Raw genomic sequence first — 15,364 nt, 5'->3', positions numbered from 1 at the left:
GTCGCGGGGTTCCCAGGTCCCTTCATACGTAGGTTGAATATTGGTTTTGGCTTAGCTCATCATTGCATTAACGTACAACTCTGACCTCTACCACTTGTGCAATGCCATGATACTACAATACAACTCTCATAATATACCAGTCCTCTATCGGTTGCACACGTGTAATACCGTTATACGCTAATTACAACACAAAACCTGGAGAATATTTCTTCTGTGCTTCTATGTAATATGAACTGATTAGTTTGGCTTCGACCCCCTATATGCCCTCCACGATTGTCGGGCTCAAATGTATACTGTGTACCTACTGATACACTGTGATTTGCAAGCTATGGTGCGAGCGTTGCCTCCCAAACTATGCTCTGAGAATGAACATGTTACTGTTATACCCAGGTATGAACAGTGTTTCTTTTATTTTGCCAGCCCCGTTCCGGGCCTTGGTTTCATGATTCGCTCCGTTTATGAGCGCTGCTATGCTTTGAGTTACGACCCGTGTATTTCTTCCCCTAGCCGAAGTTTTTAATTTTATTTATACGAGCCCTGATATGGGCGCTAGTATTTATGCAACGCTCCGTCTACGAGCGCTGTTTTGCTCGGCTACGAGCAGTGTTTTACGCTCTGTTTTGAGCGCTGTTATTTGCTCAGCTACGAGCAGTGTTTTACGCTCTGTTTTGAGCGCTGTTATTTGCTCAGCTACGAGCAGTGTTTTACGCTCTGTTTTGAGCGCTGTTATTTGCTCAGCTACGAGCAGTGTTTTACGCTCTGTTTTGAGCGCTGTTATTTGCTCAGCTACGAGCAGTGTTTTACGCTCTGTTTTGAGCGCTGTTATTTGCTCAGCTACGAGCAGTGTTTTACGCTCTGTTTTGAGCGCTGTTATTTTACTGCCACGCAGTCCTACAAGTGGCGTGTTGTCGCCCTCCTGGTTTTAATGCAGTGCAGCTACGAGCGGCGTGTTTTCGCCCTCCTAATTGTAATGCTGTGCAGCTGTATATGGCGTGTTTTCGCCCTACTGGTTTCAATGCAGTGTAACTATGAGTGGCGTGTTTTCGCCCTCCTGGTTTTAATGCAGTGCAGCTATGAGCGGCGTGTTTTCGCCCTCCTAATTGTAATGCTGTGCAGCTATAAGTGGCGTGTTCTCGCCCTACTCGTTCAATGCAGTGCAGTTATGAGTGGCGTGTTTTCGCCCTCCTGGTCTTAATGCAGTGCAGCTATGAGCGGCGTGTTTTCACCCTCCTAATTGTAATGCTGTGCAGCTATAAGTGGCGTGTTTTTCGCCCTCCTTGTTTACATGACGCAGCCATGAGCGGCGTGTTATCGCCCTCCTGCTTTTACTGCGCCATTCTAGCCTTAATTTCTGGGCGCTACTGACACAACGTGTCTGTTTACGAGTATTGTTACTGTTGTACTTAGTACGAGCATACACCTTTCCAGTCTTTTGACCTCTTCCTTTATACAGTGCTCAGGTGTACTAGCGTACCTACGGTCCGTCCTGTTGATTTTTACCGTAATGCTATGTCCTGTTTGACATACAAAATTTCCAGTATCCAGGAACTGCTCTCTTTTGTTAAATGTTCCCCATTTTCTTTGCCCTAAGAATTGCTATCGAAGAGGGCTCCTCATGTTTGCTCTGGTTATTGAGCCCAGCACCCACGTGCCGTTTTCTATCCAGTAATAGCCAAAACTTTCTGTGCAATCGACGTAAATATCTATGCCGCCCGATACGCCGGGCAAACTTGTAATTCAGTATGCTTCCCGCTTTAGACGTTCAAATGGTGTTCAATGTAAACCACTGGTTAGTGCCAACCGAAAGCTACTCAAGCTGTTTTGAATATATAGTTACGTATATATATATATATATATACGAGCATTAATGTACTTACTCATTTCTCCTACGGCTTTAGTTATTTCTTTTAACTATGTCTCCTTTGACTTCCAACTGGTTCATATTCGATAATATATTGTTACTGATTACTCCTTTGAGTTGTGCTCCTGCTAATGGCCTACTCGGTGTGTATAATACTCGTTGTATGTCTTAAGACCTTAAGCTACTAAAGATCCCTTGTATTACATATGTAAAGTGTAACGCTATATTTCGCAACTGATGAATTTGTAATTTTGAAGGTCAGTTTCTATCCTTATATAACCTATGCGAATCAGATTTAACTCTTTCTTTAGCTTTACACGTTGCATTTAATATTTTGACACCATTTCTCTTACCAGGATTCTGTCATGTTTTTATCCCTGTGTCCTTACGCATGCCATTTTCAATACATGACTCTGCTTTTCCTATCATGTGTCTACTTAGCGTTGGTGGTTCTGGATTGACATGTAGTAATTTGATAATAGTTTTGCATATGTCCATTATTGGCCAATGTCACGAGCACGTATAAGATCGATGCGTACCACTCAGTTGATAGGTAAATCCCATGGGATTTACCATAAGTGAACGTGGAGTTGTGAGCACAGTTTGCTATCATCTACACATGTCATGTGCCAAGTTCAAGTTCAAGTTGATGTACTTATCCATTATGTAATTAAATGTTTGTTTTCCCGCCAAACAACATACCCTCTCTGCATCATGTTTTGTCTCAAATTATTAAGCCGAGATACCGGTGAAGAGTAAAATGATTTTTGGCAGCGCGCAGCCAAAATACCCCGTTTTCGAAAAATCGTGAATTTAAGTACCCTGCGAATTTATGTTACCCAACGTTATAGTTTTGTATATTTGCATAGTGCATATGTTTGCGCATTTTTCCAGGGTGATGTATAGTATTGTACTTTTATATATAGTGTATAGTATTGTTGTGTATCTTTGTATATGTTCAAGCATGTTAATGAATGTAGATGAAGAATAAATAGATCTTGGGACAAGTCTTCTTGTGTTTAGATGGAATTTTTGGATGGTCCATTTCGTCAAAAGATCAATTATTGCATGGGGGGGGCGAAGTGAAATATGCTGAATTTGCTCTTAAAGCAAATGACGGCCAGTCTAGTTTCTCTGTTCTCTTCTTTGGGACTATGATTTCTGTGCTGCCACCAAGTTTCATCCTTGCTCTGCGCACACTTGCTGGTTGGCTGTGGAACCCCTCTGTATTGATCTGTTGTTTCTCCAGCCATAGTTTCAGAAGCTGTCCAACATTGGCTACGTGATGGTTTTTCCTTCCGTCAAAGCCAGCTGTGTCCAATTGATATTTGCTGCATCTTCATAGCTTCCAACTTCCTGCTTGAACCCTTCGATATCAAACTCTGTCTAAGCCTCGAAGTTCCCTAACCTGTATTACTTCCCTGCTCGACAAGAAGATTTCTTTGCTGTGTTCTCTGTTTTGCATCCTCCCTTGTTTCAAATTCTTCTGCAAGCTGTCTGATTTTTCGGGCATTGAAAGAGTCAGCACGTCCGTACGTAACAACGACATCTCTGTTCTTGTCATCTCTTTTCGCTCATCTTCAATCATTTGTTTTACCTCTTAGGCAATCTTTCGCTTCTTTGCCCTCTCATTGTTGTGATCTTCTCTTGGTGTGCTTGGGCGTCAGCTTCAGCAAACGTACGTTCGGCACATGGTGCATTCCGGGTCCTGTTGTGTTGCGCTATATCTGTTTATTGTAGAGATACCAGTATGTACTGTGTTCCAACAAGCATGCTTGGCACTTGCCTACCACACCGTGTATTGCTTTTGCTGCTTTGCTGATTTTGTTCCAATTCGCGAGACTGAAGTGTTTAAAGAACGGCAATTATTTGTCCAGTTATTCAGAACCTTTCCAATATGGGTCACACTATCACAAAGTTCTTGAAAACTAATAGTATGATTTACAACTTCAAAGATATTTAGAAAACCTTGTTCAAGATTTACGTGACGGAGCTTGTTTGTCTGCCCGTCCTCTTCAGATCGCTCTAAAACGTTGCTGTCGCGAACACCAACGCGACCAAATCCACATGTGACTTTACCGGTGCCATGTTCAAGTTTTGCTGTCAGAGCTATATTTTGCATTATGTATCTTTGTTAGGACACTTGAAACTCCATCCGAAAAAGTGCAAGGTGATGCACCTACACTTCTCAAGAACTGTCCCACCTTTACCAACATTCAAGATAGATAATCACCCCCTACAGGAGGTTAAAGTGGCCAAGTTATTGGGATTGTACATGCAAGCAGACCTGCGATGGAACGCCCATGTTGACCACATGGTAAAGAAAGGTTGCATGAGACCTGCTTAGAAAATTGAAAGCATTCCGACTGCCCACAGAAGATTTAGTCACAATCTACACAAGTTACGTCCGACCGGTGCGAGTATGCCGTACCAGCGTGGCATCCGGACCTCACTCAAGCACAACGTAACCAGCTGGAGAAAATCCAAAGGCGTGCCTTGAGAACCATCCTCGGTAAAGACTACACACACTATGCAGATGCCTGTCTCCTACTTGGCCTTGAGACTTTGGAGCTACGGAGAGACCACCTGTGCTTGGCTTTTGCCAGAAAACTCCTCCAATCACACGAGTACCGTCATTGGTTCCCTCCTTGCAGGGGTGACATTAGCGGGCGAAAAACACGGTCTAGCAACCAGCTTGACTCCTTCAAAACAAGAACAGAACGCTTTAAGAAAAGCCTGACTATGCTTCTGAACAATGTTGACTCTGCCAGTTCCTTGTGATAGTGCAATGCCCACGGACATTTTGTGTTTAATGTAATGTAACGAGCATCTATGGTAGATACTTGTGCATCAATATTTTATTGTGATCGTGATTTATACGTAAATGTACTAGTAGTAGTATTCTAAAGGGAATGACCCCAATTTGTTGAAAATATTTGCGATGTTAAACATTGTAACACCAGCGCAATTCAGGTAACTACGGAAGCCTGCGATGCTGTTGTCTGTAAAAGTTGTGCAATAATGATAAATCATTCTACTACACTACCAAAAATGCTTTTTCTTGTATTCTAGGGTTTTTTGTTTAATTACAGAAAGATATTACTTCATGCAAGCAATATTTTTCTGTAGTCAAGAAATAGGTTTTGTCCACGAATTAAGCAATTTTTTACATATCGAACTTTTTCTAGTAGTTAGATAATCTTTATTATAAGGTTGACCTTGGCTATTGCCGTAAAGCAATTCTCGCAGTAAGATTTAATTTCTCACACCAAGACTTCTTTTTTATCTCAAGACCTAAATTCCTGCTGCCAAGAAATGCTTTCTTCCTTTGTTAATACAACAAGAATGCATTTCTTTCCTCAAGAACAAGATTCTTGATACCGATAACTACTTGCTTATTTTTAAGATTAGGGTCTTGAAGTAAGAAAAGAAGACCTTAAATCTTGCAGCTAAGAAATCCTTTCTTCCTTTCAAGTTCTTATGACAGGAATTCATTTCTCTTCTCAAGACTAAAATTCTTTGTACCAAGAGCTAGTTTATCTTTTAGTTTAAAGTTCTTGAATAAAGACTTCTTTTCGTACTCAAAATAAAACTCTTACAGTCAAGAAATACTTTCTTCCTTTCAAGTTTAATGTTCTAACAACAAAAATTCATTTCTCTCCTGACAAAACCTAAATTGCTAATGTCTAGATCTGCTTTCTTATCTTTAAGATTTAGGTTCTTACACCAAGAGTATTTTTCTCACTTCAAGACCAAAATTCTACTCTCTTTTCTTACATAATCTTATACAAAGTCAACGACTATATACATATCTAACGTCTAGGCCATGTCCCCTATTAAGTGTCACTTGTCTATTACATGTGTATTAAGATAACCTCAGAGCACTGTAAATATTAATGAGTGAGTCTAAGCAGCACCAAGAAGTTCATACCTAGAAGTAGACCTCATTAAGAACTAGAGTTCCACGAACACATTATCTTCGCCAACTAATCAAGGCTTATTATGGATAGTTATTTGTATTTACATGCTTATAACCCCATGCAAATTTGATCATGCACCATACCATTTGGAAGTTATGATGGGGCGAATGAGTCCAGTCTAAATAGGGTTAAAAAATCATTTGATGGTACAGGACTAGTGTATGTGTCTAGTGTGCTGATATACTAGTATGTTACATGTTATAACTGGTCATGAAAATATGAATATGTTCGATATTGCAGTGTTGTAAGTTGAAAGCGATGATGAAATTGTACAGTCAATATATAAATACAATTAATCTTTATTTCATATCATACACATTTTGAAAGGCATAGTACATGTGACTTTTCTAGCTAGCAGTGGTGCAGTTTTGGTGCAGTGTACTCTCTAAGCAGAGGAGTGGGTCTGGCTGTTTTTTGACGTGTTTTTTGGTAAACACGTTAAAAACCAGCTGGACCCACACCTCTGCTTGGAGAATAATGGGTGTCCCATTTGTTTATTTATCTGACCTACATGTACGTTTATGCAAGGCCATCTGTTTACATGACCTGACACTGTCATATGAAATGCGGCGGGTTAACAAACTTTTCTTACTAATTATGCAAATTATTGTCATATATAGTCATTGATTATGTAAAGTACCATCTCAGCTCTCTACATACCAAACATCACGACGATCTGTCGACCCCTTCTCAAGTTATTCATGTCCGAATGTCAAAACAAAAACACCCACTCCAGTTCTAAACAAGCCGCTAGGGGACCAAAATTTACGGAACTTACTTCCTGTGGCATGAAGTATCTACCACAGAAAAAGCATGACCATAGCACTTTCAGAAAATATGCCCCTAAATTTTGAAGCTCCGCTGCAGTACCTTAGGTACCCGCTAGAAGGCCCATTATCGAACTTGACCTTCCTTTCTGTAAACCCTACCCATCCACTAAATATCATACAGATACATCAACGGCTTCTCGAGTTATGCTGGCGACATACAAATACACATCCACACAAAGCCTGCTGCAGTACCGACGGAAAATGCCAAGGGAGCCATTTTTGAACTTGAGATCCGTTTTCACAACATCTACACACCTACAAAAAAATAGAAGATCCATCAACGTTTCCGTCACTTTTTTTGCCTACATACAAACACAAAAAAATTTAAAGTCTGCTGCAGTACTGTTAAATAACGCAAGGTGAACCATTTTCGAACTTGACCTTTCTTTGCACAACCACTACACACCTACCAAAAAGCATAAAGATTCATTGAAGCTTTCTTGAGTTATGCTCCTGACATACATACAGACCCACCCAACAGATTTTTCAACCGAAAACATAATCTTCTCCGAGTACCAGTACTCGGCGAAGATAATGAATGCTCACCGTGACTGCTGTCATACAAACAGAGCATGTTTCATTAGAATTCCGACAAATAGAAATAAGCGGAGTCTGATTATTTAAGCTATACTAGAACCTACCATCAGGATTCATCTGCTCTGTGGTTGTCTGAGCCAATGTTGTTGACCAAGTTGTCTGTAACGTTGTTTGCTCGGTTGGAACCGGGTTGGAAGATGCTAGAAAGATACCGACCTTCATAAATTCTAAATATATATTAGGGTTTGCGTTTTGATTGAAAGTGATGGAAATTAAGCATTTGTGAATAGATATACAAAGGTGCCAAAATCAGGCAAAACTAAGATACAAGTCAGTTGAACATTCAGCAACTTAAACAGTTCCCTTCCCTCATGATTACCAGAGCCACCAACCAGCCGTGTGTCTAATGATGCAAACCAGAATAAAACAGTCGTGGTGCCACATGCAACCATGTAATTATAGAGCAAGTACGGGTAGTACAAAGAGATAGGAAAACTAATGTAAAGCAGTTGTATAATCCAAGAGTAGAAAACAATATATAGATATTAAAACAACCCCAGAATCTGCCTCATGTTTGCTTGTGAAGTTCTGTGGTTGATTGCCTCATATCCTTTTTTTGTTGCTTCCATTTTCTCACCCAGAAATGGGTTACGTAATTATAAAAAGTGGCATGCATGATCAAAACGGCAACAACTAGGCCTACATGTATTATGGACTCAAGCATTCTGGAGAAGGTCCAAATGCCCTACCTGCTTCCCCACAATACGCCAGGCTGCACACAGGGGCTCTGGGCAGCTTGTAGACGCAGTACCCGGCACGGCACGCCTTCACCTGGATGGTTGTTTCCCACGTGCAGGGGTTACCTTGCCAGTAAGCGCACACCTGGCGGGACACTTCTCCGTCGGCAACTTTTGGGTGTGCTCCGTTCATCCACATTGGAGCGTGTGTGCCACAGACGTGAGTTGTCGTGGGGCGCTGCACATGTCGGCATGAGGGACCCGGCCGGACCCATGAAGCGGTACCACTCGCCCCTGAAGCCGTTGTCACAGCGAACTGGGTTGTTCTGGCCGTGGTTGACGTTCCTCCATGCTTCATTCAGCACACGGTACACACCCTGGCTGCAGGGGTCTGCACACGGGAATGAACATTGATGTCAGAATTCGGAAAGGTCTTACCTATAAACGACATTACTTATATCAACAGCGCTTACTGTAACAGTTGTAGTTTATTTCGGGATCTTTTCATGGTCGTCCCCGTCAGTAAACTCCACATTAGATAACCAGCATGCGCTATCATGATGACTTGCATTATCTGATGAAGGTTACAATAACGGCTGCTCAAACTGCAATGGAGAAAACTGTTTTATAGTATAGTAACAATTGCAGATAGCCCTGAATGTGTGATGAAATATGAATGAACAGCAACCATGAATGCTTCACAGAAGAGAAATGACCTAGCTACCTACTGACGTAAGCTATGACAACTCACGATCTGAATAATTCCAATCAAGGCAAAGTGAACAGAAATTACCTGGTTGTCACCAAACCAAATCATAACCATTAACGTTTAAAGTTAACTTTACAAACAAGTCTATGAAACATCGCTCATAGAATCAATAGCATTCAGTCAAAGTGTCGCAGCTTTCTGACCTAAAAGGTGGTCTGCCAATTCTGCGACAGTGAGTATTTCATATCAGACGAGTTTTGTCTTGATGATAATGCATTTCATAGTACACATTGAATAATTAGCACGAATACACTTTATCAATGACACAATCATACATACATTCACGCGTACAAAACAATAACTACAATGTCCCTCAGCTAGTTGGACAAAGGTTGAAGATTAACAGTTTGCTAATTTGCCACGCCATACCCAGAATTAGGATTTTACCATCTGACCGACGGAGGCCATATATATACCCAGACTTCTATGCAGTTTTCTATTTCTTCCGCGAGAGTAAGTAGTCACCTTCCATACCTACGGGCGTAGACACCCCATGCAAGAAAGCTTACGGCTGCAGGTTAGGATACAGCTGTGCATCGTCGTGATTTTAAGCCATTGCCTTTTCAAACCAACAAGAAATTTATTGGATACTTTCTAAGTTTCTATTTTCTGTTGATGTGTTTTATCTTACTGTTTTCTAGGGCATAATTGGCTTGCTCCCAAATCGCACAAGTCCATGCCATAATTTTGACTTCAGAATAGAACCTGCCCGGTTTTACCGTATCGCAAAAGGTATGTTACTTGGCGACTGTGATACTCTCTGCACGAGGGTTTATTCCAAATTCATTCCAAAATGAATGCTCATCGTGACTGCTGTCATACAAACAGAGCATGTTTCATTAGAATTCCGACAAATAGAAATAAGCGGAGTCTGATTATTTAAGCTATACTAGAACCTACCATCAGGATTCATCTGCTCTGTGGTTGTCTGAGCCAATGTTGTTGACCAAGTTGTCTGTAACGTTGTTTGCTCGGTTGGAACCGGGTTGGAAGATGCTAGAAAGATACCGACCTTCATAAATTCTAAATATATATTAGGGTTTGCGTTTTGATTGAAAGTGATGGAAAATTAAGCATTTGTGAATAGATATACAAAGGTGCCAAAATCAGGCAAAACTAATATACAAGTCAGTTGAACATTCAGCAACTTAAACAGTTCCCTTCCCTCATGATTACCAGAGCCACCAACCAGCCGTGTGTCTAATGATGCAAACCAGAATAAAACAGTCGTGGTGCCACATGCAACCATGTAATTGTAGAGCAAGTACGGGTAGTACAAAGAGATAGGAAAATCAAAATGAATGTAAAGCAGTTGTATAATCCAAGAGTAGAAAACAACATTGATTAAATGAAATTGAATCGCTCAATGGATAGCTACGTTGAAAGGGTTACGTTTAACGATGCCTGAAGCAAGTTGCACTTGGACCACCTAACGTAACATCGATCTACTCACTGAATATTGGATCCCCTACCATAAACAATGATTGTTCCCGTAAACACGCCCATTTTCACAGGTGTGGCTCATCATAAAGGATCCACTATACATTAGGTAATGTTTGGAAAGCCCATTGTAAATATTGGTAAAACGTTACATCAACAGTTGCCTTACCAGGGCTAGTGGTCGGTTGCGGACTTGCTGTAGTAGGCGGGTTGGATGTTGATGTTGAACAGCAGCACTATAACAACATATGATGTAGTGGTCATTTCATACCTTATATATGAACAGCATTTCGCTGTCATTGTAGAATGGAATGACTGGATGATTAGTGTTCTGGTATTTTTCTTATTTTTATTTTATTACGGACCCAGTTGTACCTGAAACAATATATGTGACTAATGGGTCAAGGGTTTTTCAGTGCGGGTTGGTGAATCAGTTATATTGACGAAAACCATAGGCCTGGTTGAAACGTCGATGAGTCTTCCTTTCAAGTTCGGAGAATGATCAAACTGGGGGCACAATTCATCTAATTCAAAATTGCTTTAAACATCACCTAACAGGCATCGTTCATCATTGCCATGCGTGCATTTTATGTACATCAATTTGTACTTACATCGCCGGCGGGTCCAGGTGGTCCAGTCTGACCGGGTGGTCCAGTCTGACCAGGTGGTCCAGTCTGACCAGGTGGTCCAGTCTGACCGGGGGAGCCAGCGGCCCCGGAGTATCCACGCGGTCCTGTTGGCCCGGCGGGGCCAGGATGACCAGCTGGGCCGGTGAGGCCATCTCTTCCGTCCCTTCCGGGTTCTCCTTGGTTTCCAGCCAAACATCCTTAGCACACACAACATTCAAGTAGAAAAAAAACATCTAAGAAGTTATCAAAATCAAGTCATTAGGAAAATATCGTTTTCATTGAATTGACTGCATACACGCAACAGTTAAATCCATGCCAGGCTGTCGAATGATAAGGTTGAATAATTCAGACCAGCATTTTCTTGTGTGAAGTAAGTGTAAGCTTCAACTAAACACTTGGATAAAAAGTTTTCATTTTCAAAAACGTCCCATTTTTCGAGTTTGATTTAATAGAATTATTGTCAGAAAGGAGCCTACAAGATCCGAGAAATTTTGTTCCCACGGACGTAAGAGAATCAAAAGTACGACTCTTGCAGGCTCCGTGCTGCCCAACAGAACCTTCTGCAGAGGTTTACAATGACGTCATGTCCGGTCAGACTGATATCAGAGTGCAGAGGCTCAGGTACCCGGAGCTGTAAGGGCTCCGGGTGGCCTTCTGACGCATGGCTAACAACTCCTCCATTCACAAACATGTGAACAAGTCTTGGAGAAGATGAATCCATGCTTTACAGCCTAACCGGAACATGGACCAGAGCAGAAGGGGCCGTGGGCAGCAGTGCTGTCTCTTTTCGATGGCGACTGATTCTGTTTTAGAATTCTCCCTAAGCTTGTTTCGGATCACCTCGCGAAGCATTGTGAATAATTAGTGAAGTCGGCCGTATGCAATTGTTATGGTCTTGATTAAAATAAATCGCATCCGTGCTGAAGTAAAAGGGTAAAAGCACATTCAAATGAGTGTCATATCCTTACCCCCTAGAGTCGTCGGCAGTGTAATCTTGTTCGCAAAATTTCCGGCGTTGGGCACAGATCTCTTTGCTCGGTGATGCACTTCAGCTCCGTACAGGAAGGTGGCGCTCTTGCCACTCCCCGCTCCATTCTGCTGCTGACGGTTGTTCGGGCCCTGAGGACTGACCTGTGGGTCACGTTAGATGCACTCAATTAACTCAGTTTTATGGGGATGACGGCGTCAGTGTGTGTTTAGAAAACCAGCCGGTCGGTAAAATTGTAGCCTCGCTCGTCAGCTTGACAAGTTGGCAACGGACCAACTCAGTCAACTGAGCATTTTGGACCTGTTTAACAGGCCTGCTGGTTCAGGCTAAGAGCCTCAAGGGACAGATTTTCTCCTCAAAGCACATTTGCGCACACATACGGTGAACTTTGTACTGATACGACTGAAGGATTTATTATCGATTCTTAAAGTCTGATATCGTTAGTTATGCTTAACAAAATCTTACAATTCAACTATACAGTAGTCTGCGTTGTGACACTAAGTTGCTCATATTAATGCTCCGTTTCTTTCACTCATTTTGTTTCTTTGTCAATAAATCAGCACGTTGCATGTCTTCCAAATTTAGATAAAGCTCAGATGATGCATAGCTTTAAGAACAGATCAACAGCCATTCCATCATCACCAGAGCCACATTTTGTTTTACACTTGGCCTGTTTTCGGGGGTGGGGTGGTGGTAACGTGCGAGTTGAACAGGAAACTGTGAACAGTTCATTACATACACAGGTACTGCGTTAGCTCTCGTGATCTGGGATATTTTAGCGGCATTCAGGGAATAAATTACAGGTAGAAATGCTAAATAATACAATCTGCACAGTATCAGATTCATGCTAATTTTTCAGCGTTCTAACCCACCACCCCGAACCATTGGTCCGAAAACGTAAATCGTGAGAAAAATACACTAGATCTCCATGCGTTGTAGAGGTAGAAATGTACTAAATAAAAAAAAACAATCTGAACACAATTGTATCAATTTCGATTCGTCGTCCAGCGTCCTAACGCATCGGCCCGAAAATGTAAATCGCGGGTTATTCGTGAACTAGTGAGAACATGAAATACACCAGATCGTCATGTCACATGTGTTGAATACGTGCCATACCTGCATGTCCAGGTGTTCTCTCCACTGTCGCATCTCCTGCATCTGAGATTCCATCCCCTTCATGTGCGACAGCTGAGACTTGACTTCGCTGAGTTCCACCCCCTGCTTCACCATGACAAACATGGTGAGAAAACTGACAGATACGGCCACTGCGGCGACCATCAGGGCTGCGATTATTCCCAGCCGATCCCGCCCAGTCTCGAACTTCTCTGAGCCCATTGTTAGAGATTTCTACCCGAAAAAGGAAGTGTACGTCGATCCACAGGCAAGCCCAACCTACCCGAAAGAACTGTCCGCGACTGATATGATAGCCAACAGTGCTACTATGTGCATTGGTTAGAGATATCGTTTCCTCATACGTCAGTCATACTTCAGTCATGCCCGGGGATTCGGAGCACATCGGAGATTGTCGGGCCAACCCGACAAACGACGAGTCCGAATCGAAGTTTGGCGAGTTATGCCGATTCGTGCCCGATGGTTCCCGATTGTCGATGTCAAGTTGCTCGGCACAAGGAAGAAATACCGATGTAATTGGTGCGCCAAGTGCCCGAGGGATGGCTTGTTTTCGGACGAAAGATATCGTTTAGATAGCTACAACATATCTCTTATTTTGTGAATTAGATTTTACAGATGTGATGTGGGTGTGGCTTTCTCAGATATAGAAAAGGAAATTGTGATTTCTAGTAGCGGATTTTGTAGCTTGGTTTTCGCCTTTATTCTGTCAATAATTACTGGGGTCACTGGAGCTAGCAAGAGGGCGTGTTTTGTCTGTTAATGTTACAGGCGGAGTCTCGGCGCTGCAGGAATATCCCGAGACCGTCGGCACATCCCTGAAAGACAACGAGTACAAACCGAAGTTGGCCGAATGCTCCCGATTGTCTTGCTAGGAATGGTCATTGGAGAGGAAGTAGCTATATATTGTCAAGTGAAATTAGTGAACACTAGTACTTGCCTATCATTGCTACAGCCCAAATCACTTCATTTGTAGTTAAAATCTGCGTACGAATTAACAATCATCATTTGAAATCTTGACATGGTTACTTAAGTTTGATTTATTTTGGGCTTAAATTCATATCAACATCAGTAGCACCCTGACCTCTGACCTCACCCATTTTCAGGGAGAACCGGTTTTAGAGACGCGAATTAATACAGCCGCCAACGCAGTCGTGTTTATACAGAAATCATCGATGTATGAAAAGCCTCAAAACAATCCTCGTGTCTTTAGATTAAGCCGCAAAGAATGCCTTATTACACTATACCAGAAACCAACCATTGGGTAATATGCCGAACATCGGAGATCGTCAGTTTTGGTCCGACAGACGACAAGTATAAAGCGAAGTTAGGTGAATGCAAATGGGCCTGGTGATTCCCGACCACCACGGTTAAAAGATTCACTTGGCACATAGGGTACCTATACCGTCACAGACGATGCCTGTCACAGACGATGCTTTCCCAGGCACAGAACGTGACACAGCCCGACCGTCACAGACTGTGCCCGGAAGTGCTGTCAATCACTGTGACTGACGGGACGTGATGCCCGCGTTTCCATATAAGGCAGCGTGTTTTTGTTTACCGCAGTAGCCCCCCACCCCCCGTCATCTTTGTTTTTTGGGGCGCTGAGTTAAGGAGGAACAGCGTAATTCTCGCTCTATAAAATAATTGAATAACTTAGACCTAGAATCGAAGTGGCACAAAAAGACAGTGTCTATAACAGATGCTAAAAAAACAATTTGAACGACTAAATATATTCTATCCAGGGAAACCAGATCTAGACTAGGATCGGGCCACTTGCCGATTACTTCGACGTCCCGAGGCAGTCAGCTCGCCCGATCTAAATCAATGCTACGGGAAGTTGTAGCCCCGGGCACTGTCCAGGCACGGTTCGTGACAGTGCCGGAGTGTCACAAGCTGTGCTTTTGCCCCAGGCACGGCTTATGACACTCAGGCACTGTCACAATCCGTGCCTGGGCAGAGTTTGTGACAGTGCCCGAGTGTCACAAACCGTGCCTGGGGCAAAAGCACGGTTTGTGACACTCCGGCACTGTCACGAACCGTGCCTCAGGACACAGTCGTGAATGGAAGGGTTCGGGACGGATTTCTGTTGTAGAAATTCGTGATGAGACGTCCGTCTGTTTGTGCCACATCAACTCTAAGTCCAAATCATCCAAGACAAGCGCGAAATGTATTTCAATGAGCGAGAATTACGCTGATTATTTCTCATCCCAGCGCCCCGAAAAAAAACAAAGATGGCGGGCTGCAGGGAAAAAACGCGTTGGACAGACTCCTCCCCCTCAAAACACTAAGCTCCGCCCCAAAGCACAGTATGGGATAAGACCCCCTGTGTGTCACGAACCGTGCTCGGCTGGGCACCATTCGTGACGGTGTCCGAGTGTCACAAACCGTGCTTTTGTCCCAGGCACGGTTTGTGACACACGGGCACTGTCACAATCCGTGCCTAGGCATCAAACGTGACAAAG

At 42.7% G+C, this 15,364-nt stretch overlaps 1 protein-coding gene across 1 annotated transcript; it reads right to left on the bottom strand.

Annotated features, from left to right (window-relative positions):
* Positions 1–5,454: 5,454 nt before the first annotated feature.
* Positions 5,455–13,275, bottom strand: LOC136421637 (uncharacterized). Its single transcript, XM_066409104.1, has 7 exons — positions 12,888–13,275; positions 11,752–11,914; positions 10,766–10,980; positions 10,324–10,390; positions 9,615–9,710; positions 7,958–8,336; positions 5,455–7,408 (listed from the first exon to the last, which is right to left on the bottom strand). The coding sequence occupies exons 1-6, from the start codon at positions 13,104–13,106 to the stop codon at positions 8,068–8,070; spliced, it is 1,029 nt and encodes a 342-aa protein (XP_066265201.1). The 5' UTR covers positions 13,107–13,275; the 3' UTR covers positions 5,455–7,408; positions 7,958–8,067.
* Positions 13,276–15,364: the final 2,089 nt, after the last annotated feature.

This window comes from Branchiostoma lanceolatum, chromosome 16, assembly GCF_035083965.1.
Source record: "Branchiostoma lanceolatum isolate klBraLanc5 chromosome 16, klBraLanc5.hap2, whole genome shotgun sequence".
In the NCBI taxonomy this organism is placed as follows: Eukaryota; Metazoa; Chordata; class Leptocardii; order Amphioxiformes; family Branchiostomatidae; genus Branchiostoma; species Branchiostoma lanceolatum.
This window is presented reverse-complemented; position numbering and strand designations above follow the sequence as displayed.